Source organism: Arvicanthis niloticus, chromosome 6 (assembly GCF_011762505.2).
Source record: "Arvicanthis niloticus isolate mArvNil1 chromosome 6, mArvNil1.pat.X, whole genome shotgun sequence".
NCBI lineage: Eukaryota > Metazoa > Chordata > Mammalia > Rodentia > Muridae > Arvicanthis > Arvicanthis niloticus.
The window spans coordinates 75,550,706-75,577,320 of NC_047663.1; the positions used below are offsets into that span (position 1 = coordinate 75,550,706).

General features: G+C 42.0%; 1 protein-coding gene and 1 long non-coding RNA gene across 12 annotated transcripts in view; one reads left to right on the forward strand and one right to left on the reverse strand.

Annotated features, from left to right (window-relative positions):
- LOC143442827 (uncharacterized) overlaps nt 1-20,882 on the forward strand; it is a 58,617-nt gene extending 37,735 nt beyond the window's left edge. The window contains exon 3 of the long non-coding RNA XR_013111342.1: nt 20,743-20,882. This is a non-coding gene — a long non-coding RNA (uncharacterized LOC143442827). The remainder of the gene's footprint in view (nt 1-20,742) is intronic.
- Nucleotides 9,759-26,615, reverse strand: part of Ebf1 (EBF transcription factor 1) — a 387,708-nt gene continuing 370,851 nt past the window's right edge. For 7 of the 11 annotated variants that reach the window (XM_076937012.1, XM_034505153.2, XM_076937011.1 and 4 more), the window contains 4 exons: nt 25,936-26,113; nt 25,086-25,265; nt 21,343-21,537; nt 9,759-13,126 (listed from right to left, as the gene is read on the reverse strand). In XM_076937012.1, coding sequence (XP_076793127.1) covers nt 13,095-13,126; nt 21,343-21,537; nt 25,086-25,265; nt 25,936-26,113 — 585 coding nt within the window. In that variant the 3' untranslated portion in view covers nt 9,759-13,094. Of the gene's footprint in view, nt 13,127-20,962; nt 21,047-21,342; nt 21,538-25,085; nt 25,266-25,935; nt 26,114-26,615 lie in introns of those variants that run through there. The other 4 variants (XM_076937017.1, XM_076937016.1, XM_076937015.1 and 1 more) reach the window with 1 other exon arrangement.

Here is a 26,615-nt window from a genome sequence, read left to right on the forward strand (position 1 = left end):
ATCCCAAGTAATGAAGGTAAAATTAGTTTGTAGGAAGAAGCACCCATCTTTAAAAGTGATATATAATTGGGTGGCAGACAAAGTGATGAATCAGAGAAAGACTTGACAGGATAGGATCTGCCCAACTCTCACAAGAAGAGAGAGGAAAGGAAAGCTGTTTAAAAGAGAGTGGTGCAGAAGAAAGAGGCAGTCTTACTGGGACAGTTTTACAGAAACAGGTTGAAGAGAGAACAAGCTAGACACAGGTGAAGACAGAATGAGCCAGAGAATGGGAAGGAGCCAGATTAGAACAGATGTCCAGAGTTAGAGGCCAAGCAGAGCAAAAAGTCAGAGGTTAAGAGTGAAACCAGATTGAATCACTGAGATGGTAGAGAAGTTTGAGCCAGAACAGCTTTGTTGACCAGCCAGCCAGAAGCCAGAAAGAGATAGGAAGGGGTGAGCTTACCCAGCAGCAAATCTCAGAGGCTGAAAACATTCTAGGCCTAGATAAGATTGTTCAGAGGCTAGAAGCTTCCAGGACTAGGCCTAGGTTAGCAAAATGAAGCAGTAAGCCTTTGAGATGACAACTATTACAAGATACAAGACAATAAAAGTTATTTTTGCACGCGTGCGTGTGTGCATGTGTGTGTGTGTGTGTGTGAGTGTGTGTGAGTGTGTGTGTAATGCCATGGCACTTTCTCTCACCAGGTTCTTCACAATATGGAATTCATGTATATTTATTTATTTCCTTTGGTTTTTATATTATCCCTTTGTCCATGACTACCAGCTCCTAGGATTACTCTCTACTAACTAAAATATTTGGGTGAGTGAGTTGATAAATAGCTGGTAGTTTAATTCAAGAATTCTTACCTTCAATGCAAACTATCGTTCCCTCATCTACCTCATCCTGACCATCTCATAAATGTGTTAATCATATCGAAATTTCATCCAAAATAGTTTAACTAAATCCTGCAATATTGGTATTTTTTTCAACTAAGATAGTGCTAGTAGGATTATACTTTGACCATTTATCAAACAAAACAAAACAAAAAACCAAAGTCTGTTTCGTCTTCTCCCTGTGTTCCTGAGTTGCTTAATCCTCATCCAAATTTTTTTCTACCCTTGACAGGAGTAATGAATCCTCACTCTATAAATGTATGGCCTGCGTCAGCACCCACAGCATGTGCCAATTTCTAAACGATTTCCTTCATTTCCTGACTTTGATGGCCTGGTATCTCCTTTGACACTAAGTGATGTAGTAATATAAGATAGGCAAGTGGTCTGGAGATGTAGTAGGAAGAACTATTTGCTTTTGCTTCTGATGTGTGTCAGCCATAGTTTATCTACCTAAACACTATTGTGAAGTTTTCTATTGTTAAGTCAAAACTGAGACTTAGGGATGGTCCAGTGGCCTCCAAGTATGTTTTTTTGGGGGGGCTTTATGAAACAGGAAGAACTTGCAAGTTCAGTGTCTTTCATTCAAGTTGTCTATCACACTGGTAGCTTATAATAGCAAGAAACAGGAAACAATCTAATGTTTGTCCATCTAAGATCCATTATATATGTGATGCTTTATATACACACAAAGTCCAATATGGTCAAGACGAGTAATGTGTGCTGGGTAATTAGCTTATTTGTGAATCACATAACACCATCCTGCACATTTTTTGAACATAAATACCATTAGTTTCTTTTAAATAACTAAAGGTTAAGAATTTGAGTGATTTCCTGTTGAAGTCAATTTTAGTATATGTGTATATATATTTAATATAGTATATACATAAGTATGTGTGTGTGTGTTTATGCCTTCAAGTTCCAATGGAGACCTGGTGTGTTTATATGGTGATAGTGAGTACTTCCCTTTCATCTGACGTCACTGCACCTTTACCATACGGCCTCAATGAGAACTGCACAAGCATACTTGCATAGTGAATATTATCAGCCCATCTATTTGGCTAAACAGTTTCTAGAGTCACTTGACTGCCAACTTAGCCCTTCTAATTTGCCATACTTTCTTCGTGTCTTCTCTCACATGTGACCAGAAGAGGTCATTCTCATGATTCTCTCTTTTTATCTATAAAGAACAAGTCAGCCTCCCCACCCAGCCAGATCCTGCACATCCTTCTCTAGGGTCTAGTTCAATGAGTCTGCCTGACCTTCCCTTCCATGTACTGCCCCACCCCACCCCAACCTGCCAGATCTAGCCTATGTTCCCCATCTAGTGCTCTGATCTAGCATGGCCAACTCCGGCTGAGTCTCAGCCAATCTCTAAGCTTCTTCTAAGACACACCTGCCTCCCCCCACAACCCACAGGCTTCTCCTATGCCACAATCTATTTAGCTATCCAGCAAGATATAACCCCACACTCCAGGCTTAGACTAAGATACACATCCTGTACACGAATCTCTTCCCCTGTGTCCATATGACTTACTTCCACCTAAAACATTTTCAACCTCTAATACCAACTTGCACATCCGTTCTTTTGTCATAGCATGCTCTGCCCATATCAGATGCAGAACTAAGAACTCCACATTATCATATCTCATTGAATAAATAAAAATATTAAAGATTAAGGTAATATCTGTACTCTAAAATATGAAAAAAATGTTTGCCAATGAGAGGTACCAAGATGAACCTGAGGTCACATAATTTAAACGAATAATTATAAACTTTATCAAAGAATTCAAAGAGCTTGAAGAAGACACAAAGAAATAGCTCAATAAAATTAAGGAGAAAGAACTAAAGGAGAATAAATGCCTGAGTGATGCCAAGGAAACACAAAGCCTAAAAGAAATAGACGAATCTCTAGATTCTGCCAAATCACAAAAAGTTAAGCAAACAAACAAAAAGTAAAAATAAAAACCTAAAAAGACCCATAACAAAGAACGATATCAAACTAGTAATGAAAAGCTTTCCAATTAAAAATGTCCAGGCCAAGATGGATCCACAACAGAATTTTATCAGACTTTCAAAGATATATAGTCAATTCTTCTTAAACTATTTTAAAATGATAGAATCAGAAGGAGAGCATGCTTCAACATAATAAAAGTAATACATGAGGAAGCTATAGCCAATGTCATCCTAAATGGAGAAAAGCTTGAAGCAATTCTATTGAAGTCAAGGATGAGACAGAGACTTCCATCCTCCCCACTCCTTTTCAATACTGTACTGGAGGCACTAGTTGGAGCAATAAGGCAGAAGAAAATTAAAGGGCTGCAAATAGGAGAAGAAGATGTCAAACTCTCCCTATTTATAGATGACATATTGTACATTAGTGATCCTCAAAATTCTACTAGAAAACTTCTAGAAATGATAAACAAATACAACAATGTGATAGAGCACAGAATCAACATCCACACATGAATAGCTTCTCTCTATGCAACAACAAACAAATAGAGAAAGAGATCACGGTACAAAAATGAGGAAACTGAAAAGGAACCATTGCCACACCCAGGAGGTGCAATAGGGAGAAGAATAGAAGAGGATAATACTCTGATGAGGACAATTGGAAAAACAGGGGACTCTAAAATTAGGGATGCAGAAGAGATAAGTACAGAAGGAGGGGGGGAAGTGTCAGTAAGCAAGTATGGAAAAAAGGTATAAAGAGTCATACTAGTAACTGCCTAAAAATACTTGTAATACACCATGTTTGTGCATTAATCAACATATATAGTTTAAATAAATTTTTGACCTCTAGGATGTAATGCTCCCTTCAAGAGCTAAAGACCAACTAACAAAAATCCCAACACCAGGCATAAAAAGCCTTCTTTTGAGTTGTAGGTCAAGAGACTCTCAAAACTTACTGCTGTTGTCATTGGGTTGCCCTCTCAGACATATAAGGTAAGTTTCTATTGCTGAAGGCACCATGCAATTCAGGCACAGAACCAGAGCCCCTTGAGCTTGAAAGCCTCCTCTCTGGAGATGAGCTTTCATGATACCAGAAAGTGCAATACAAGCTTCTAAAAGAAGGCAAAGAACAGTTCTACCCAGCTCTGATGCCTGTGAACCACAATGACAGCCAGCATGGCATGATACCTTAGCATGTGCAACAGTGGTACACATGCCTTGGTGGTAACCAACAGCTCTCTAACTGGACTTAGTACATACTCAACATGAAGGGTATTATGCTGAGTACTGGAAAACTAATCAGTTTACCCTGGGCTAGTAAAGTCATTGATCTTGGAGGAGATCCTATAACTTCTTTACTAAACTAGCTTAATCCCTAACTATATCCTAAATATTTGTCATTAAACCCATATGTGCATTCGGTACCCCACATCAAAGAAAGTTCTCTTTGCAACAGATAGAGACCATTCCAGAAATCTATAGCAAATTAAACTGCAGACTTATAGAGCCCAGTCCCGAAGGATACATCTATAATACCACTCTTGCACCTAAGGCCCAGGGATCATTCTGGAGGAGAAGACAAGAAAATTGTAAGAGCCAGAGGATCATGGAGTTTGCTGTGGGATTGTGTCTCCTAGGAATGTCAGAAAATATACCCATAAAGTCTTACCTACATGACTGCCTAAACATGTGCTGAACAAGGACAACAACCTGCTAACATACATGCTTACATTCTAACATACATGCTAACATACATGGGGGAAGTCCCAGTCTTATACAAAGAATGGCAGGCAACTAAAGAAAGATGAGAGTTGGAAAAACAATCTTCCCCAGGGAAGAACGCACTAATTGGTTATCCAATACCCAATGGTTATCTCCATGTGTGTGTGTGTGTGGGGGGGGGGAGGGGGGGGCATTTTTTTCATTCAATGTATTCAGGCCATGGTTCTTGATTCCTCATCTCTCCCAGACCCTCTTTCATACCTCCCCACTCATCTATTCCCACACCATACCCACACTTTCTCTCTCTCACCCTTTAGAAAACAAACAGGAAAAAAAAACAAAAAAAACAAAAAAAAAAACAAAGAACAAAAAAATCCTAACTCTCTGGTCCCTCCATACACCCACAATATTTTGCTAGTATAAAAATAATAATTTGGAAAGTAAATTTTGTAAATTTTTACAAGCCTAGAGTATTTGATATTTCAATGTAGTTGAATTTGGTTAATAACTATGAGATATTTATGCTAAATTACCATTAGAAGAATGCTTTAATAACAAGATCATTGGACCAGAGAAAAGAATAGCCATTAAGTTCTAGAAAAAAATTAAAGGAAATAAAAAAGTTGATAAATAAATAAATAAATATAGACAGACAGAATAGGTCAAATGTTATTAAAAATTGAATACTGGTAGACTCCCTCTGTTGTCCTGCCACAGGGGATCATGTTTGATTAGCACAGTGTCTCCCCTTGATCTGCTAAAAGGCAAAGACCTTTCCTGCTAGAATGGATGTCATGGAAATCTAAGCAGTGAAAAAGATTGAAGAAGGAAGAAGTTAGCAATAAAAAAAAGCCTAAAGAACAGAATAAGGACTTTTGCCATGTGGAGTAAAGAAAGATGGGGAGCGAGGGGACCAATAACAAAGAATTAATTATCAGAATTAATTATTAGCATTAGTTGATATTGAAGCGGAACTTGGTTCTTTTTAATGGCCATTGGAGGATATAAACAAGACATTTGATTGCTGCTTAATTCATTTTGGCTATTGAGCTAGCAGAGTCTGTGTAGACTTGGTACCACAGATTCAATCAGACATGCTGGGATCCAGTAGTATTTGTTACAGTGTGCATTGTGACTGTTTGAGTCATCACTGTATCTCCCGTAGGCAGCTATGAGAGACGGAAGTGAGTCAACATGATGGCATCCCATCCCTACCTCTTAGCATGAAGAGGTGTCTAATCTGTGGTTCATGGTGGGTCACACATCCCCCAGAATAGCAAAATTGTTGCCCTACACAAAACCAAAAATTTCCTTAAAATATGAGATTATTTTTGTACTAGTGTGTGTGTGTAAAATATAGAGTATGAACTGTGTACATGACAATATCATGTCAAAACGTTAACCATGTCTATGAACTTAACACAAAAGAGGCTCCCATAAAAATATATCACATAAGTAAAACCTTTCAATAAGGGCCTGGCTATATTGCTTGATTTCCATTTATCCCTCCTGACTTTCAAAGAGCAATCCATGTCATCGAATGAACCATCTATGGCAGGGCGACTTCCTTTTGATTGACAATTCACCTGCATCTTTGTAGAGCATGAAATTTTCTTTATAGTATCATTCTCAGTGCTAGATGCTTGCTCCAGAAAGTCCATAATGATCAAGCTTAGGATTAATTCCAGGGCTCAGAACCCTTTTTCTTAATATAGAATGTGAAATTTCTACCTTTGGTGGGTGTGTGGGAGTGGGGGGGATATATCCTAAGCAGATCAAAATGAGTCCCACCGTACCATAAATCTCCAGGAAAACGAGATAAAACTGCTTGATGCTTTGGTTTAAGAGAAAAAAAAAAAAAAGAAACAAAGTATTTCTAGTTCCAGAAAGTGAATTTGAAGACATAGGAAGAATTGAATGACCAGCTCCACAGCAAGGAAATAGGCCAGAGAGACCAACCTTTTCTTAAAGAGAAATTGTCTCTATCTCTATCAAAGACTTGAGCATTCAATTGGGCATTGTAGCTCAGTGGTAAAGGCCATGCCTAGGATGTGTGAGGTCCCAGGTTCCATTCCCAGTGCTGAAATACACACCAATGACTATTATTTTGACTTTTTTTTTTGTTCTCCCTTAACTTGCATTTTACATCAATCATCAAACCATGATGGTTCCTTTATGTCTCTTACTCCCATTTCTCCCTTTGTTCTCCCTAGCCCAAGCTGTTCATGTCTTGAGTGGACCACTACAATGGCCTCCTGATGCTCCTCAGCTTCCCTCTGTCCCCTCTAGCTCATTCTTGGAGCTACATAGATGACACCTCTAAGATCCGTGTGTGCAGTATAGAAGTCTCCCCACTGTTTATGAGGATAATAAAGGTGGGCTGTGACATGGGCAACAAGAGAATATAGTAGAGCAGAGATGGCAGGTCATAGATGGTGGAAGGACATGGAGAAAGATCTGCCTGAGAGGGAGCAGAAGGTCTTGAGCAGGTCAAGGTCAGAAGCAAACTGAGTTCAAATAAGTTTGGATTTTCCCCTTGCAATGGGGTGGGACTTGGAGGCTGGTCAGATAAACAACTGATGGTGTGGGAGAGTGTGGAGGTGATCATTTGGGGATTTCAAACATAGCATGTTGGAAAGAATTCACTTCTTTGAAATTTCATGTAAAAGTGAATTAATTTTCTGTGATGGGTCTTCTGGAAAGCAAAAGGAGTCCATAGTAGGATTTTCAGTGTGGGCTTGTGTCTTGGACAGTGACTGGTGTCTGTAGCCAACAGGTTTCCACGAGAACACAGTCCCATTTTCCCAACCCCCTATTGCTGTTAGTTTCAATACTTGGTTTTTCTCATACTGAAGTCTCAAGGTATTGATCATAGTTGTCTATTACACCATGAGGACTGTTCAAGTGACACTTTCAGTAACCTAGACTTTTTGCCAGAAGTCCCCAAAATATATTTTTTTAAATTTTTTATATATGAGTGTCACATGCATGTATAGGCACCCAATATATGCAGTACCAGAGGAGGCCAGAAGAGGGAACTAGATCCTGTGCTAAATACAGTTATCATCCATCATGTAAGTGCTAGAAACTAAACCTGGGTCCTCTACAAGAATAGCCAGTGCTCTTAAGTGCTGAGCCATCTCTCAAACCACTAACACTTAAATTTTTGAATCATTGATTTTAGACAGGATTCCAACATTTATAAAATGAAACACCATCAACTCCAAAGCTGGGGGGGGGGGGGGTGGGGAATCTAGCAACACATCTCAAAGTCCTAAAGTGAACAAAGGATGTGAAGACCGTACATTCTGGTGTGGGCCAATTGTCAGGAGCTACTCTGGCCACATGGTCACTTCAGATAAAGCATGTGTTTGCTGGTGGCTGTAGCCAGCCACAATCTCTGCCTGTCTGCCTAACCCCAAGGAGTTGTGGCATTTCTTTAATCCAGCATTGCCTTTGCGAACATTCAGGGACTGTGAGTTTTTTAGTTTGTCAGAGGCTCTGCATGAAGGACCTTCAGCTGACTGGCTCGTTAGCATCTAATGCACCAAACCCATGCTAGGTGCCCAGAATATGCTGTGAATTGGAGTTTGCTGTGTCCCACAAAGTCACTGTGTACATCTGGGCATGTCACTCACACAACCTTTCTGCTCTTGGGTGCCCTTTATCCTATGTCAAGCTCAATCACCTCAGCTGCTCACCCTTTCTGCCTCAGCACAACTCCTACTTTCTCTTGAAGACTTTTCCAGAAAGTCCTTAGATTACATCTGAGCTCATGACGTTATACTTTCAAAACATTCTTGACTCGCACCTCTTTACCCTTGTTAGACGTTATGTGTGTTGGGGTGGTTATGTCAATTTTTCTATTGTAAGCTCCAAGAGTGGAAACAATGCCAATGTTCTTACTAATGGATCCACCTCTCCTCATCTAGAATCATAGGCATGGCAAATGCTTGAGGTTTAAAGGAACAAATGAATGAGTAAATGAAAAATGAATGAATGAATGAACACTGTCAAGAGGTAGGCCTTAAGGAGTGCTAAGCCAATAATTCAGAGTGTGGTTATCTGTTTTTATTCTGTAGAGCTCTGGCAGATGCCTGCCTCTTGAAGTTTAAGCATTGTGGACATGGGTGACTTGGAAGTGGGTTGTCTTGTATCCATGTGTCTCCTGAAGACATCCTGAACCTTTTGTTCAGTTTTATCTTCTGCAACTGATACAGAATTTACAGGAAAAAAAAATGGGGGATGGCCAAACTGATCGGGCAGGATTCTCTGTTGAAGACAGGACAGCAGCTTCCGTACTTGTTGGCTTACACAGGGTAGTCTTTCATGGCCTTACCTTGGGCTGTATTTCAGAGCAGTGCAGTAGTAGTGCCTCCTACCAATGAATGTGCTGGTGGCTATGAGACACCCTCTTAGGTCTGGCCATGGAGTTTCTGTTGATCGAGACATTTTGTAAGCATCATTAACCTCGTCGTGTCCACTATTGCAAAATTAGTGAAGACATGGAAAGTACAATGGAATGATGTATGCTCAGAACTTACATGACCTGGTCCCAGATGTGTGTATACCTTCTGGGGACCTATGAAGTTTGTGTGCATACTGAGTGCTTGTAATGTTTGATTCCAGACAGATGTGGTTTTGTCCACCAAGAAAAAGTAAAAAAACCTATTATCCACACAAATTTAAATATATATATTTAAATATATATATATATATATATATGTTCTCTAGTCGCACATGCCTCATCAGCAAACCAGGGCACATAATTAATTGGCCAGAAGGCTCACTGGGATTAATTAGCAGTTGCATAGGAAGAGTTTAGCTCAGACTTCCAGTGCAGAGGATGGTGTTCACTAGAATGACCAGTTCTTGGATTTCCAATCCAGTACCTATAATGGGGGAATCTCACTGTTCACTCATAATAGGACTGGGGGCTCTTGCCTCTGTGGGCCAGCACATGCACGTGCACACCTGGCTCATGCCAGCAGAGGGCAGCAGTACGCTGTGCGTTCTCCATTTGCATTCCAAATTAGCAGATCCCTGAGGGACTGACAAAGAAAGGAAGTGGGTGCCCCAGGCCTAGGCTAATTTTCTCTGGGTGTTAACACTGGCCTGAATGATAGCAAACCCAGGCCTTTTGCAGTTCATTTAATGTTGTTCTTCTCTTCTGCCATAGAGAGAAATGAATACGCCACTAGGAACTGTCATCACAGACAGGAAGTAACTTTAATTAAATATTGTGAAAGATGAAAAGTTTTTACAGCTTGAATTTTTGCAAAAAAAAAAAAAAAGAGAGAGAGAGAGAAAGAAAAAAGAAAAAAAGAAAAAAGAAATTATAACAATCTCTACAGTAGTTAAGTGCTCTAACAATTGGACAGTACACTGTGTGTCTATTGAAAACGTTTGATAAGAAGGTGAAAGATTTGTAGATTAAGAGATGAGTTCACAGAGCTGCATCCTACTTGGTGAGGCTGGGCGTGGCATCTGCATATCCAGTCATCCAGAGGCAGGGCTCTTTCCCCAAAACTGAAATCTGAATTGAATTCTCTACTTCATCTTCTTTTAACAGCCATATTCTGTATTTAGGGGGATCAGGGGTGGGGCTTTATCTTAAAGGAACTTGAAAATAAGATTTTGTGCAGAAGAAAGTGGTTCCTAAAACCAGACTACTTCTCCATCGTCTCATCAAACAGAAGCAACAAAACACAATCGATACACGTTTTCTTTTTAAAGGCTCTTTGGGCTTTCCAGTAAAGTTCTCACCACGGCACATGGCTAACAGATTGGTGGCGTCTTTTGTCAGGGTCTGAGCCGGAGGACATCTCACCAGCTCGCTGCTCGTTCCTTTGCAGACAGTTGTCTGGCTTACCAGACAAAATATGGCTTTAGACCTTAGACATCTTCAGGCCAGCGCTTACCACACGAATTCAGACAACCTTTCTGAGTACGGAGAAGCAATGCTAAACCTTGCTTATATTTTTTTCCAGTTTCTTTTTATTATTATTATTATTATCATCAGTCGTCATTATTATTATTTCTCACCATGAAAAATTGGCTTTCCTCCCTCCCCTCCCCTACCAGCACCCCCTCCCAACTTCCCTCCCCTGCCCTCCCCATCCCATAAAAATCTGCACTCTGACAGTCTAGTGAAAACCACTGAAATCCATACGGGGCATGCACAGCCGCAGCATTGTTAACGGTCACTTGCTCTACTAGAAAAAGTAACATTGTCTTAAAGTAACAAAACAGTTCTTTTGTGCTTTTCGATTTCTTTTTTTTTTCTTCTTTTTTTTTTTTTCTTAGAATGTTAGTGATGGCTGACAGTTGGGGGGTGCACAGTACAATGTACAGGTGAAATGGATATGATTTGCATTGTTAAGGCATCCAATCTGCTGGTTTATATTTATGTGAAAGACAGAGAGAATATACAAGCAGACTTAAGAAAGAAAGTATGTTCATTGATCTCTATGAAGTTTCTCCCCCAAATTTAATGCACAAAATGTGTCACTCCAAAGGGAGAGATTCCATGCATATTAATAGAGTAAAACAGCGTTTTCGTATGCTTCCAAAGCAAAGGATACATTATTTTTAAACCTACAGAACTAAATACTACAAGAATAATATGCTACTATTTTTTTTTTGCCATATATTGGAAAAAACTTCTTAACTTACAAATAATACAAAAATAGACAATGGCTTTTGGGTGGAAATTAAAAAAAAAATGAAGCATGGTTTAAAACAATACTAAAAATACCTATAAATGAATTGTTTAAAAAATCACATTGAAACAGCTAATACAACCATAGGTGACCAAACTATTCGCGCGCACTGTTCACAAAGCAAACACACACACAAAAATAAACTGGGGGTGGGGTATGGGAGGGAGGAGAGAAAAGCAATGTACAAATTCCAAAGATAAATACATTATTTATATGGATATTTTACAAAATCCCCATTAAAACAAACAAACAGAAAGCCTTTGAATTAACTTTGCAAGTATGTGCGAGCTAAAGGTAGTGCGCTTTTTATTTCTTTGCAAAGTATGCAGTAAAATTCTTTGCGTGTGTGAGATCGAAAATCATCTTAAGACATTAAAATGTATAAATAAAACAACAACTTTGGCAAAAAAAAAATCACAAAAGAAATCTACAGTATTTATAACTACATACAGAAACAGAAGGGCAAAGAAGGTCAGCAGGAACACGCCCCCTCAGAGCCTTGCTGGCTGAATCTTTGCTATGGATTCTTTAAGAACACTTCCCAGTTGAAAGCAAAATTTCTCATAGAAAGCTGAGTTTGAAGCCTCAACCTTCCCTTCCTCTCTCCCAGTTTCCTTTCACACTGAACTCCAAAGCACTTTACCTGTTGACTGAATTTATAACTTTCCAACCATGCGGGGTCTTGCAGGTACAGACCCCTGTGTGATTTGGGAGCCCGGAACAGCATACCTACTTGCCTTTGTGGGTTTGCTTTGTTTGGGTTTTTGATCCCAGATAGGATAGAGAGTTAATATTTAGGATTCCAGCGTGAGTAAGCTTGGATCTCTTGATGGTGGAGTGCGAGCGAGATTTTGGCTTGGTAAACTGGAGGGCATATGTGGAATTCTGTGCCTGGACCCTGTCCCGTGAAGTCTTGAAGGAGATTCTCGCTCCCTCGGAACATGAGCCACTCCACTCTCAGGCTGCTGGCTTCCGGAGAAGTTGACGTTAAGTAAAAGAATAAGATCGGGTTTAACGATCCAGGGGGGTTTTGTTTTGTTTTTGTTTGTTTTTAAACAATCTGTCTAGAGGCACTGGATTTTCTGAGTACAAGGGAAAATGTGATCATGTATGTCGCTTGGTAACTTTCCAGGCTACACTTATTTACACAGTTACTTAAGACAACCATACAAAAGAGAGAAGGAAGCTTGCACTGCTAAGGGATGGCCTGTTAAGTTAGATATTGAAAATGCACTGTCTGAGCTAACTACCATTGATATGCTTTAAGGCGCAGAAGCCGACCCTTAGTTTTCTAAAAAATCTAACTGGCATTCCTATTCTGTCCCATACAAGCTTTTTTTTTTTCTTTTTTTAAATTTATTTTTTCCCTGTTTTTCTTTTTTTTCCTTTTTAGCTTTTTTGTAAATATCACCACTTCATTCTCCCCTTACATAGCTTTAAAAACATCATAAATTAAAACATGGAGTCTTATTTATAGTGGCCCTTGGGTGTAGCTAATGGTTTATAAAAGACAAATGGTTGCAGAGTTAAGCTTAAGAAAAAAAAAGAAAGAAAAAGAAAACGTGGTTTGATTTTTATCAATACAGAATAAATATATCCCCCAGATACTTGGGGGGTACAACTTTAACCAACACCCTGCTCTGGCAGATCCCCTTTCCAATATCAGTATTTGCAAGGTCGGTGATTTTGTTTAAAAATCTGCAGTTATTGTGTGATTCCTCTTAAAAAGGCCTGAGTTAAAAGTTCCACTCTGGGACTCATGTCAGATTACTTTCGTAGCAGAATCCAACCTCTTCATTAATAAAATTCTTCAAGGCAATTCTTTCACATGGGAGGGACAATCATGCCAGATATCGCTACAAAGAGAAAAGACAGAAGTCAACGGTTTTGCATCCAAACATTTCACAAGGGAGGAGAGACACAATAATTAAAAAAAAAAAAAAAAAAAAAACAACCCACATATGACAATGGTAATTGAATATTAACCAGATGTCCCTGCATCTTCTCAGGAATGAATTGTGTCATAAAATATACATGTACCTTATTAAAAATTATATACATGTATATGTGTCTCTAACAGGGTATCCTAAACATTCCTCCAAATCTGACTTCAATTTTAAGACATAGCTGGAAAGTTGCATAGCTTGAATACCATTGGGAAACTTGCAGCCTCAGACTTTGCAAAATAGTGAGAATTTTCAGTTTGTCATTCTGCCCCCCCCCCCCCAATCACATACAAAATATAAAATAAAGAAATGGCCCGCTGTCACTGCCAACAATTTCTGCAAACAGTCTCTCCTTATGTTCTGTATTAGCATGAAAATTAAGCAACAGAGCAACCATCTGAGGGCCTTCCCTTCAGCTCTAGCTGGAAAAGGATATGCCAGCCACAGCAGGCATTGTTCACAGGGAGAGCAAAGTCCGGAGGCAGCACGGGGTTGGAAGAGAGAGCATATTTGCTTGAAACTGTAGAATGCCTTTTCTACTCTCAGGATTTCTGGAATGATCTGAGCATTGCTGCTAGGAAGAAAAAAAAATGTAGCCTATGAAGGGAAGACCTGTTTTAAGTCAACCCAATTTTTAGTTTAGAGTTTGGAGTTAGGAGCTGCATAGCAGTGTTCAGAAAATTCTGCCTCATGCCTGCTCACTGGGAGTGCATTCCCCTGAGATGGCTAATTGTCTGCCTGACCCTCAGCCTCCTTGGCTGGAACATGAAATGAACTGCAGCACTCAAGAGTTAGTGGACATTTGAACAGAAGTAGAGATCCTGGGTCTAACCCCAAGGCAGGTTCCCTCTGCCTGTGAACCAACCATTTCTGCTGCTTGGATCTAGCTGAAAGCACTGTTAAAATTTCTCTGCTCTGTGTTTGCCCCTACATCAAATAGACACCATTCCATAGGGCACACTTAACATAAAGGGTGTGGAAAGTAAGGGTTTGCTGTAGGAAAGACATGGAGGTAGCTTGAAAATATACCAAGACCAGAGAGATGCCTGTGTAAAATCAAAGACATGGCTGTCTCTGGCTACCAATGATAACATGGAAAGAAAAAAAGAAGCCTTTTCTTCCCTTTTTATTGACAAATCTAAACTTAAGTGAATATTCGTGTTAGTGATTAATACATGCACAGGGAAAGCAGACCTCCTTCCCTTCCTCTGTCTAAACCATCATGTGTGGAAATGTACCTTAAAAATAAAGGAACCCCATTAGCACAGATGGACAGAGGGAGGCCAGGCCATGTGCCCCCCACATTCATTACTCTGGCTTCTCTACCCCAACCCCTGACATTTTAGATTCAATTAAAAGAAAAACCCAAAAGTATTTTGCCAAACACTTTTTCCGTTAATTTTTAAACCCATCTGTATTCGCAAGGAAATTCAATCCACATGTTTCTGATTCATTTACACGTAAATCATCCAAATGTTGTTTTGCAAGAGCCCTTTTGCAGTCCAAAAGCTCCTGGAGTCCTTTCCTAAACCCTCATAAGCCTTTCTTTCTTAGAAACAGGAAGTCATCTTTTGCCAAATGCAGCCCGACTTAAGCCCCCCACTCCCGCCACCCAAGACTTGGGATCAGTTGGAAAAGCAGTCCCCTTAAGAGCTGAGTGAGCCCTAGATTTCACTGAACTCGGGGTGGGGGTTGGGGGGGGGGCTTAGTATTTAAACCCTGGGCCTTAACTTGAGAGTTCCAGATGCTGCAGCCTCGTGTACAAGGATTGGTGGCGGGGGGGGGGGGGGGGGGGGGGTCCCTTCAGTGTGCTGACTCAGTGTGACTTCGGGTCCTTAAGCATGTGCCAGGTGGATCCTCTACCCTTATTATAGATAGCAGGATGCAAAACCTAGATAGCAGGAAGGTAAAGCTGGCAGCCAATGAAGCTAGTCTCTCTTTCTTTCTACAGAAAAATAAGTAAATAAGTAAGTGAGTAAATAAATAAATAAATAAATAAATTACTATGTTCCTGGTATGGAAGGGCAGGCTCTGTCCTGTCCTGGGACAGCTCAGGAAGTGTCAATACGATCTAAAGTGAAGCAGAGAGCTGACAAACCTGCTGTTTTAGCCCATGGATTCTTAGATGTGCCCATTGTAGCCTAGATGGACACTTACCATCTGGGCCCTATGAAAATATCCTATGAGGATAGCATGAATTTAAAAAAAAAATTAAAATAGTGTCTTGTTGCTCAAATAATTTCTTAGCTCGATTAGGTTAAGCTTCTTCATAGGTTTTCATTAAAAGTTCCCCACCGAATTCACTTGTGAGCTTGTACACTTCTTGGTTTGATACCTGTAAACCTCATAGCCTTGGGAGACACAGCTGGCACTTGAGTGAGCAGTCTCCTGGATGGGAGAGAAGAGGATGTGGCAGAAGGCATGCCTTCTGCAGAGGGCCTGTACTATCCTGGAATGCTGGCTCAACCAGGCTTCTGACTTCTTTGAAGAAAATTTAGAGTAGTAGCCATTTTCAAACGTGATTTTTCTGCTTATAAATGTTTACAAACAGCTGGTGTTGAAATCAAATATACTTAAAGGGCACCATGGGATGGGCATGGCTTGTCCCAACTCTGCCAACTCTTCTAGGCCAGCCTACAGAGTATAAGTCTAACACAAGGTCTATTGCCCTTTACACAAGGCCCGCAGTTACTTATTTACAAGTTTTTGTAAAGGGTTACTGCACCCTACACTTTTCTTACACAACAAAAATGCTAGCCGTTTGTGGCCTGAGTCTAGGTACCTCAAAAGAGGCCCTCCCAATAAAGAAACCTCACTGTGTGACTACATGATAATCCTGGGTCTAGAAGCTGTTTTTCTATCTGTGCTGCAATCTGAAAATGAATTATGTGGGTGAGGTATCGGAGGCCTGGAATGTCCCAAAACTGCTGCTGGAATGCTGACTTGCTTAAGTAGAGCCCAGGCTGATTCCCATGAGACACCACATTCCCAAGGCTCTGTGCCAAGACATCATCACAAGACCACAGTGGCTCTGCCATGATCCCCAGTGCTGGGTGATCGTGTTTTCTGAGGGGAACCCCAAAACTCATTGTGTTGAAAGGCAATTTAATCCATCTTAAAGGTTCCCGTTTTGATAAGAACTAAGTCACTGGTTGAAAGCTCCACAGAGTTGGGAGAGACTAAGGATGTAGTCTTTCCTCAAACTACCCCAGGTATAAATATTATGGGCTCACCAGGTATGGAGTGAGGCAAGACCTTCTGCAAACTGAATGAATGGAGACAGAGACAGAGACAGAGACAGAGACAGAGACAGAGAGAGAGAGAATACTAAGGTACATAATATTTAGGGTCAAGAAAAGCCTGAATGTCAACAAGGTATAAGGGAAGGAGGGTTGCCATGACTACTACTTCACAAAATCTCCCTGATCTTCTTATCTTAGTTAGTGGACATTTTGGTGGCATGTGATGGTCCTGTCTCAACTCTGGAGTCCTCGTGTAGGAAATCAGGCTCTTTGGAAAAACTGTTTTAGAAAGAAAAAGACATTTCTTTCCATGGACAAGGGTTGAATAAAGCTGATGAGTCAAGCCTTTGGGCTACAAAGACAGACTTACTTGGGAGTCTATGGTTAAGAGTTATCAATGACTTCATCGTGATAAGAATGGGTGGAGCTTTTTCTACATGTTTATCAGTCAATCCAGAGGGCAGCTGCAGTTTCCAGAGTTTTTACACATGGCATCAATTGGCCTTAGTAGGTGGGAAAGAGCTCTGCAGGCAAATGCCTTTAGCAAGCAAGATGGACAGTTGGCTCTGCATATTCATGGTCTCAACATCTGCACATTGGCCAACCACAGATCAGCAATGTGAGGAAGGGCCTTATATTAAGTGGAATGAGTTGGACTCGGAAAGACAGGTACCACCATCCTCACTTAGACATACACGCTACAAAGCTAATCTCACAGAAGCGAAGACTAGGATGCTGTTTGCCGTAGCTGGGAAGTAGGGCAGAGAGGAATGGCAAAACGATGGCCAATGGGTACAGTGGACAGGTAAATGGGAGGACAGGTAACTTCTAATAGCACAGGAGTCCAACTGACAGAAACCAACCAAATGTTTCAGAATTGCTAGTAGAGAGAACTCACTTTCCTTATAAAGAAATGATAAATTTCCCAGGTAACAGATACAGTAACACATTGGTTATAGAAACGCTCTTGGTACAGGCACTTCTAGTTGTAAAACAATGCTCTCCCTAGGCTGGAATACATAGTTACTTTTCATCAGAGAAACAGTTCGAAGGCAGCTAGCCTATGAAATGACCTTATTCTGCTTCATGATACTTGTCTCTATAGTCCATGGCTGGGAGCCAGCCTCTCTTGGGTAGATCCGTCTCACTAACCTGGGTATTGTGTCTTTCCCAATATAGGGAAGTTGCTTTCGAAGTTGTTAGACCTTGTTCCTCTACATGGATGTAATCTGGTGGCTCAACTATAATATGGCAAAGCAGCCTGGAGGCTGAACACTTGAGAGAATGCTTAGGGTTCCTCTAGCTGCTGATTGAGTGTCTGTGGACCAGCCATCTCAGCTCCCTGTCTCCATGTCCTCATCTGTATGTGGATGGAATAAGCAGACACCTTAAAGAGCAGCAGGGAGGGAGCCTTGTGTCAGGGCATAAGCCAGGCTGGGAGCAAGCCTTCCCACGCTGCTGGTGTGCCTCTCCATTCTCAGCACCAGTCACGGGTGAAGACCTCCTGCTGGCAAAGGGGTGGTGAAGGGGCAGGCTTTAACAAAATAGAGGACATTCAATTAACGGTGATAGTCAGAGGTAAATAGGCCCTTAAAAAATGTAAACGGTCTAAATGTGTCACATCTAGTCTTGTTCACATGGTCAATTTGCTTGTCCAACTCTTCGTTGGGCACTTGTCCTGTCTGAATAAATGATCGAAGTTTTGAACTGGGTGAGTCAAAGTGAAATGTCCTACTATAGGCAGAGCAGGCAGAGGAAGCACGGAACAATACTGAGACCCTTGACCCATCTCCAGGGCCCATGGAAGTCTCTGTTCAGTGGGAAAAGAGGAGGGCCAAAACTGAAAGATGAGGTGAGACGTGTCTGAAAGGGCACTGTCAGAAGGTCCCATTACCCACTGTACACTCTAAGATCCATGCCAGAGATCTCTATACAAAACCAGTGTAGATGGCCTATGGCTGGGTCTGCCTGCCTGCTGGAGAGAACGTAGAGAGGCTGAGAGTGTAGGTTCCAGAGTGGCCCTTCGTGGACAGGAAAGGAGGAAGGAACAGACCAGAGGAGTAGCTTAAGGAAAGTGGTCTTGCTTAATTAACTTTCTTTTCTCCGTTCACTTTCCCAGTGGTGTCACAGCTTCAAAGTGTATGTATTTAGCACATAACTGCATTGGGAGAACAACAGAGTAAAGGGTTATAGGAGAGTCCAGTAAAATTGTCCTATCAGGGACATGTCCCACTAGATGGTGAGGGCAGGGTCACATACAGCAATATGCCCAGGACACACCCCATGCCTTCTAAGGCACTCCCCTACTGGTTATCACAGTCCTCCCTCACATAGTGTTCCTGATATCAGCTCTAAATCTGTTGTCTAGTTTTGTGTCCACTTGACATAAGGTGGAATAATCCGGGAGGAGGTAACCTCAATTGAGAAAATGCTTCCAAAATATTGGTCTCTAGGCAAGCTTGTAGGGAAATTTCTTAATTAATGACTGATGGAGAAGGGCCCAGCTTATTGTGGTTGGTGCCATCCCTGGTCCTGGATTCTGTAAGAAAGCAGGCTGAACAATCCATGGTAAGCAAGCCTGTTTGCAGGACTCTTCCACGGCTTCTGAATCAGCTCCTGCCTCCAGGTTCCTGCCCTGTTTGAGTTCCTGTCCTCACTTTTTTTTTTGTTTGTTTGTTTGTTTTTTGTTTTTCGAGACAGGGTTTCTCTGTGTAGCCTTGGCTGTCCTGGAACTCACTCAGTAGACCAGGCTGGCCTCGAACTCAGAAATCCGCCTGCCTCTGCCTCCCAAGTGCTGGGATTAAAGGCGTGTGCCACCACTGCCCGGCCTCACTTTTTTTTTTATGATGACATCTTGGTGATGTGAATGTATAAGCTGAATAAATCCTTTCCTCCCCAAGCTGCTTTGGTCATGGTATTTCATTAGAGCAAAAGTAACCCCAACTAAGAAACTAACCAAAGTTGATATTATCAGCTTAAGAATTGTTAACTTTACCCCCTCCATATATGTCATTATTACTTCACTCTGTATGAGAGTTTACTTGCTCTAGCTGAGGGGGCGGGCATAGTAAGGGAAGCATTTTTTTTTTTTTTTTTTTTTTTAGCTGATGGAGAATAAAGTTGGCATGAATGGGAGGGTATAGGGTATTTCCTGGTCTGTCTACCTGGCCTGGGATGTATTTCCAGAGTAAAATACTTCCCACCTTTCTTTAAGATGATAGACTAGTAAGTATATGTCTTATTGATGGCAAGTTATGCTAGGCACTGACTTTGCTATGCCGAGCAATCTATCCACAGGTTCTGAGGAATGTTCTTAAAAATTCTGCCAGAGGTGGAGAGGCACAAGGGTGTGGTTGCTCAGTCTCTGGGGTTGTACTGTTTAGTTTCAATGTTGACTCCAACATGTCTTCACTATGCCCCTTAAGTGACCTAAGCTTGACTGTACCTTTCTATACATTGAGGGGAGTAGTGAGCTCTGAAGGTCTTGGAAGAACCAGAGTGTGCTTACTCCAGCAGAAAGTACCCAGAACATAATATGTGTCTGTATGTTAAACGGGGCGTACACTTCCACATGAGAAATAAAGCCGGGAAATCCCAGGTGTGTCTCTACCCTGCTGACCATTCTCTGGTCTCCACAGTTGCCCTCTATGAGTGAAGTACTGGCCACAGAAGCCAGGCTTTGTGGTGAGTGGTGCAGGGCAGGGATTAGGGGCAGAATCCTGTGGCTTTCATTCACCTCCACCTCCACTGTTCACCTGATGTCTGTGACCTGTATTTACCCTCCCTAAGCTCAGTCACCAGGTACTGTACTGATCTAATGGCCCCCATACGTCATCAGGACATTGTAAGTATTAAATAGCTAAAGCCTGCTCTGTGCTTAGTGGAGCACCTGGAATACTGTTTGGTACTCACTAGATGGTGGCTGATTATTTTATTGATCTTATTTCCCTGCAAGCTGTCTTGGGAATCTGGGATACATTCCTGGCAAGTGTTAGGTTCTAGGAAGAGATGAACTTTTGGCCTGATTTTGGTGCCAATGACTTTCACACACCACATGGGAGGAGTCGAGCAATATTGCAACCTCTCTCCACCTTGAGTTTTCTTATCTGTAAGGTAGGGATTGTGAGCATCTGTGTCATCATCCTGCTGTGGGTGGGACACATGAGGTCCCAGAGGTCTGATACCATTCACAGAGCCAAGCACATGTGAAGAAGGCAAGGAAAAAGTCGGCACGTTTTTTAAAGTTGGATTTTTTTTTTTTTCCTCTCTCAATGAATGAAAAAGGTCAGCTCAAAACCTGATGGTCCCGACACTTCCCATACTTCATGGTGGAAGAGAGACTGTACAGCTTTAATATAAACTGGAATATTCCGTTGGTTCTCAAGAGGTCTTTCATGTTTGTTATAGTGGTCCCTTAACCTTGGGCTCTGAATGGACTGCAGCTGTCCCCTCCCTGCCACATCTTTACACAGCCTCATCCTGATACAAGCTACAAGAAGAGAGGGCTGAGTGACCTACTTCAGGGGAAGGCCTGTCCCAGGAGAGACTCTGCCGTGAAGAACATGATAGTATCTATAAAACACTGGTCGGATAAAGGCAACAACAAAGAATGGGGAGGAACAAAAGAGAAATGGTGGCATTAGTAAATGCCACACAGTTCTCCAGCATATCCTGAGCTGGAGCAGAGTTCCTGGAGCAGGAAGGAGGATGCTACAGACACACAGGAGGCATGAACAGTGCTAGCGGCTGAGACCGGAAACTATCAACACAGAGGCAAAGAGGAGTCGGGGGCAGAGAGAAACCGGTAGACCCCAGGGGCTAACCCCATCTCCACCCCCACTCACAGCAACAGTGAGTCACCTGCTTCAGACCTCTGGAACTTACCTTGCAGGCTGTTCCCGTTGGTGCTGGTGCAGGTGGGAGGCGGGGAGGTTTGGGGTCTGACAACTGGTGCGAAAGCACTCTTCTGTTTCACGGCGGAGACCATGTTGGCTGGTGAGAAGGAGAAGATGCCCGAGGAGCTGCTGCAGTTGGAGGGGAGGCTTGTAGATGAGGCCATGGTGGGACTGGATGGCACAACTGAAGGTTACAATGAGAGAGAGTTACATCCAGACATGAAGAGGCTTGCAGAGATCTAACCTGGCTACTCTACTGTTGACCACACGTGGGCAAGGCCCTCCCTAAACTCTCAGGATCCCACCACCCCTAATTTCATTACTTGGTACTTAGCACATGATACCTTCAAGTTAGTGACCTTCATGATTTTACTGTGCGCTTATTGCATGCCCAGTAATATGCTAGTCACTAGTGTCATTGAGATGGGGGGGGGGGGAGGATTTCCAGGGGTGCAGTGATAACCTCTTTCATTCAGACTAATAAATCCCAACACATGGAGCATGTTGTGGAAAGAAATACAGAGCCTCCATTCTTTTTTCAATCATGAAGATAAAAGTCTAATCCTTTCTTATCAGGGATAGCACAGCATAGGAGGGATCAAGGTAAAGGCAGCCATCTCTAGAGAGATAGAAGTGACAGGAGAGGACTTTATAAGAGCTGCCACCTTTGGCTTAAATAAGATGCTAACATAGCATGTGGGGACAGAGGGGACAAGGAGAGGCTAGTCTGAATAGATTTAATCACCAATGAAGGAACTGGACACGTAAATAAAAGGGGAATCAAAGGAAAAGCCAGCCAGCACCATGACTTTAGGCTCAGGCAGGTGGTGGTGTGCATCAGCCTCCTTTCTCTTCAAGAGATTATAGGGTCTGGATATGGCTGGGCCTGGATGCTCTACCACAGACTCCAGTAGGTAGAAAGCCAGGTAAACAAGAAAAACACCACCTGCAGCATCGCTGGATTCATATAACTATAAATCCAGGTTCCAAATTCTCTATTCTCACTTCCCATGGAGCCTTCTACCAATGTTTGTGAGGTGAGCACTGGGCTCTAACTTGTCTGGCAGTAGTGGGGACTCAGATAAATCATGCCGAGAAAACTTTGGCCATCCTGGTTACTTCAGAGGACAGAGGCTTTGCACACAGTGTCAAGGCTAATGTTTTTCATACACACTGTTCCTTTGCTTCTACATCCTAGATACTCCTGGGTACTATATTGTTTATGTCACTTAATAAACATCCCATATTTCTTTGTGATGCACAGGATTCTTCACATCTTTTCATGTCAGTTGACAGAATAACATAAGGCCAGGGGCATACAACATTTTTGTTTTTTAACAAGTAAACAAATTGGAACTGAAGAAGTAGTTGAGAGAATAGCTGAAGGGCCACAGCTGGGATGTAGTGAATACAACATATACATAGTACTCTTTCCACTGCATCCCCTGCAAAGCAATCATCCACAAAGGAAAAGGGCCACCAGGTCAGAAGAGCAGTTTGGACCAGGCTGGTGTTTTGTCTCTTAGCTTTAGAAAGTTGGTGATCTGGGGACCAAATCAGTCGTAGACAGGAAATGATTCTTTATCATCAGGCCAAGTCAGCATGGGTCCAAATGGGCACAGAGCTTTCTGGAGGAGAATGGCGAGGTCTCATCCACACCTCAGCGTTCTCCTCAACATTTGCTAGACTGTACTTTTTTTCTTTTAATGAGACCAGCATTTTTATCCATCTCTTAGGATTTGTAAATGTGGGAATGCGCTCAATAATAACACCCATTTAAATTGCAAAATTCCTGCACTGGAGGTTTGATTTTTAAATATTCTTAGACTTGAAATCCTGCTGGCTCACCAAGGAAGGCAATTAATCTCGTTGGCAAATGCGATCATTATGTGTATTTAGAGGTGGGGAGTTTGGGGGGCAGTTAACAAGAAAGGGGTAAAATATAGTCGAGCACTGCCATTTGTTACGACATTATTAGTTACCAGCAGCCATGCCACAAAATGTGTTCACCCATAGAATGTCTTATTTTATTTTATTTTTTTATTTTGTGGGAATTTTTCAACATGAGTGGTTTATGAATAATTAAATATTACAGAGGCAAATATTCAAATCAGCCCGGGCTCTGTGTTTATTGTTTTATTTGCATTTATGCAGATAAAAACCATCCCATCTGAGGGCCTATTTGGAAATTTAATACTGGATTTGTGAGCGCTGAGGAAATCAATTAATGGAAATTAAATGTTCAAAGTTTCTCAGACTGACAGATGTGATCTCAGGCAGAAGTCACCGGGCGTCCTCACAGGCTTGGGAAGGTGAACAACCCCAGCCCCTAAATTGAATCGCTACCATATAGCAATTAGCTTATTGATTTAATTAAGAATGCCACCTTTTAATTTTCAGGTCATGATGGAAACATTTTCTGACTGAGTAGCTGGGAGAATGTTGAGGAATAGATCTTCAATAAATCAAAACCTAATGTGAAGCCGCCCCCGGTGCTGGCTGGTAAACTGACTTGGTACATGCAGACTATCCGGCAAATTTTGAATCTTCTACAAATGGCGAATACGTTAGAAATAAAAATAGAGTACATCTTGAGCAGAGAATTCCCTCAGATAAAACTCAGGGCCAGGATGACCCGCCCACCTTCCAGTTAGCCACAAACCACACTCAGCAAGGAGCCAGCACTGTTTTCTATACTTTGAGCTAAGATTCATGAATATTCTTTCATTTAGCCACACACTTTTGTTCCCCCACAAATGTCTACGCATCTAGCCACACTTTCTGCATCTGAAGAACTCGCCACCATGTTCCAGTTGGCCATCTCTGGAAAGGTCCGCAGAGGGAGAGCAAGAGGTTGTGGGGAAAGAGCCTGTGACATTTTATAGAGAGAAATGCCAGTTTGCGGAGGCTTTTAGATGTATGTATTTATATATAAAGATGCCACTTTGCTGCATTCTTTAGATACAATTGAAGCCTTGTGCCCAAACAAATCCTTTATGCTAAACTTCCTTAAGGTAGGAATAGGGCACCTAGGAATATTCATATTCTTCCTCTCTCACTTTCCCCATCCCCCTCCCTTTTCTTCCCTTCTCCCTGTCTCTCTTTCTCTCCCCCCCCCCCCAGTGTGTGTGTGTGTGTGTGTGTGTGGTGTGTAGGGGTGTTTTTTTCTTGCCAGATTTTTGTGAAACAATATATGTTTAAATCCATTTTATCTCTTTTTATGAGTATATTATGCACAAAAAGGGAAACATAAACATCAGCAAACAAGTTCTATTATTTAAAGAGGGGAATCTATTGTTGCAGCACCAGGATAATGACTTAGATTTCCAAATACATCTCTCCTGTGCCAGGCCTGAGGACCAGATTCTGGCAAATACCATCTTATCCCAATTTTCTAGTACAGGTGAAGATGTGGTTCAGATACTTCTCTTCAGGATGGGAATGAAGAGAGGACATGAACCTACTCAAGGGCCTTCAGTTAGTAACAACTAGAAGTGGGTGGTAACCCCATTGCCATCTGACCACAATCATGGGGTCTTGGAATGGCCATTGGTTTTGTGCAAGGTGAGACTACAGAGATCTCTGCTAGAGGGATGGTGCTCAGATATTGAGGGTAGCAGCTTGGAAGGACCATCAGGGCTCGGACCAAACAGTCATGCCCAGCTGGCCTCTCTGCATGATACTAAGCTCTGCAAAGAAAACATACAAGACTTGGGACATATATCTACTTACTGGCATAGGGTGAATTGGCAGCTGAGCCATTGAGGAAGGTTGGGGAGCCACCCAAATTGGACATGGCGGCAGAGCCGTAGCCGTTCATGCTTGTGGTGACAGAGTTATAGTTGGTCTGCTGTGGGGTGGTGCTCGGCACATAGCCATGTGGTGACACACTGCTTGAGTTGCGGGTGAAACCTGAAAAGTGAGGGGACAAACCAGGGGTGAGGGTAGCATTCAGATGGTGCATTCTTGGGAGACCTGGGGTATAAGGGAGGAACATCTCCATTATTACCCCCCCCCCCACTACAACCGAGAGGGAAAAGAACTGATGATTCATGGGCATGGGCTGGTCGTGCTATCTCTGTGATTAAAATGGGAAGCTAGCAAAGACACATTTCTTAGGAGATCATAAATACTTAGCAGGCCTGTGAGAAGTGGCAATGCAGGGCCTATAAATTATCATTTGGGAGCAGGAATAAATCCCAATCTAAGAGATGTTCCCCTGAGTTAACAGGTCCCTCTTCCTTAGGCAAGAATGATGTGTTGTGGCCTATGAGAACTTTAATTCCATCCCTCTTTGTGATCTGTCACTCATGATTTATGGTGAAAAGTTGGGTGTAGAGATGGCTGAATGCATGTATGCATTCTTTCTAGCTCCCCACTAGGTCTCCAGATGTGAAACTAGAAACAAAATCCTATAATAATATTCGATACACACAAGTAAAGAATCTTCTCTTTCAGAAGAAAATAGTTGATTTTTTTCCCCTTTTCTTTTTCTTCTTTTTTTAAATAGTGGGCAGGGCCAGAGCTTGCCTTTGTCAAGGGGCAGGGGAAATGGAAGATAGGGAAACAGCAGGCTTCTGACCTTGATTGGTGGCTTGTGATGCCTCAGAGACATTCACAGCCAGTTGTCCACTGAAGGAGTTCACACCCATCATCCCTGCATGGACTGAAGTGTTAGCAAGGGCTGGGAGCTGGTTGTGGTTTCGAGGGACACTGTACAGAGCCTCTGCAATGTCGGCAGCTCTCTTCAGGATAATCTCCTGAAAAGTTAAAAGGCACATCTTTGTTAGCTACCCCAACTCATACTTCCCAACAGCCTTTTAGGGCTTCCTCTGACATATTCTATGCTCAGAGCCTTAAGTAGTCAACTGTAGTCTTTTCTTTATCCCAGCTGACATATCTATGAGGTCAAGCTGCATTATCCTGACCACATCATAGTTGGGGAAACTGAGGCTATGAAAGGCAAAGTGCTAACTCAAAAACATTCACTTCTTTAAAGACAGAGCTGAGACCCAGAATGCCATTTGCTTGATGCTGAAGCCTACTGCTGTCAGTATACAACAGTACTGTGAAATTTCCCTTCTCCTGTCCATATAGGAATTCAGGGCCAGCAATTCATGTCCCCTGGTGCCGGGCAGGGAAGCCAAAGTCTGAGGATTAGTACGACTGCTTTGTGAGTAGTGAACTCTGGAGGGGAGGGGAAGGAGTGAGATTGGCCAGACTCAGTTTCTCAGGCAGCTTCCATTCCTTGCATACCATTGC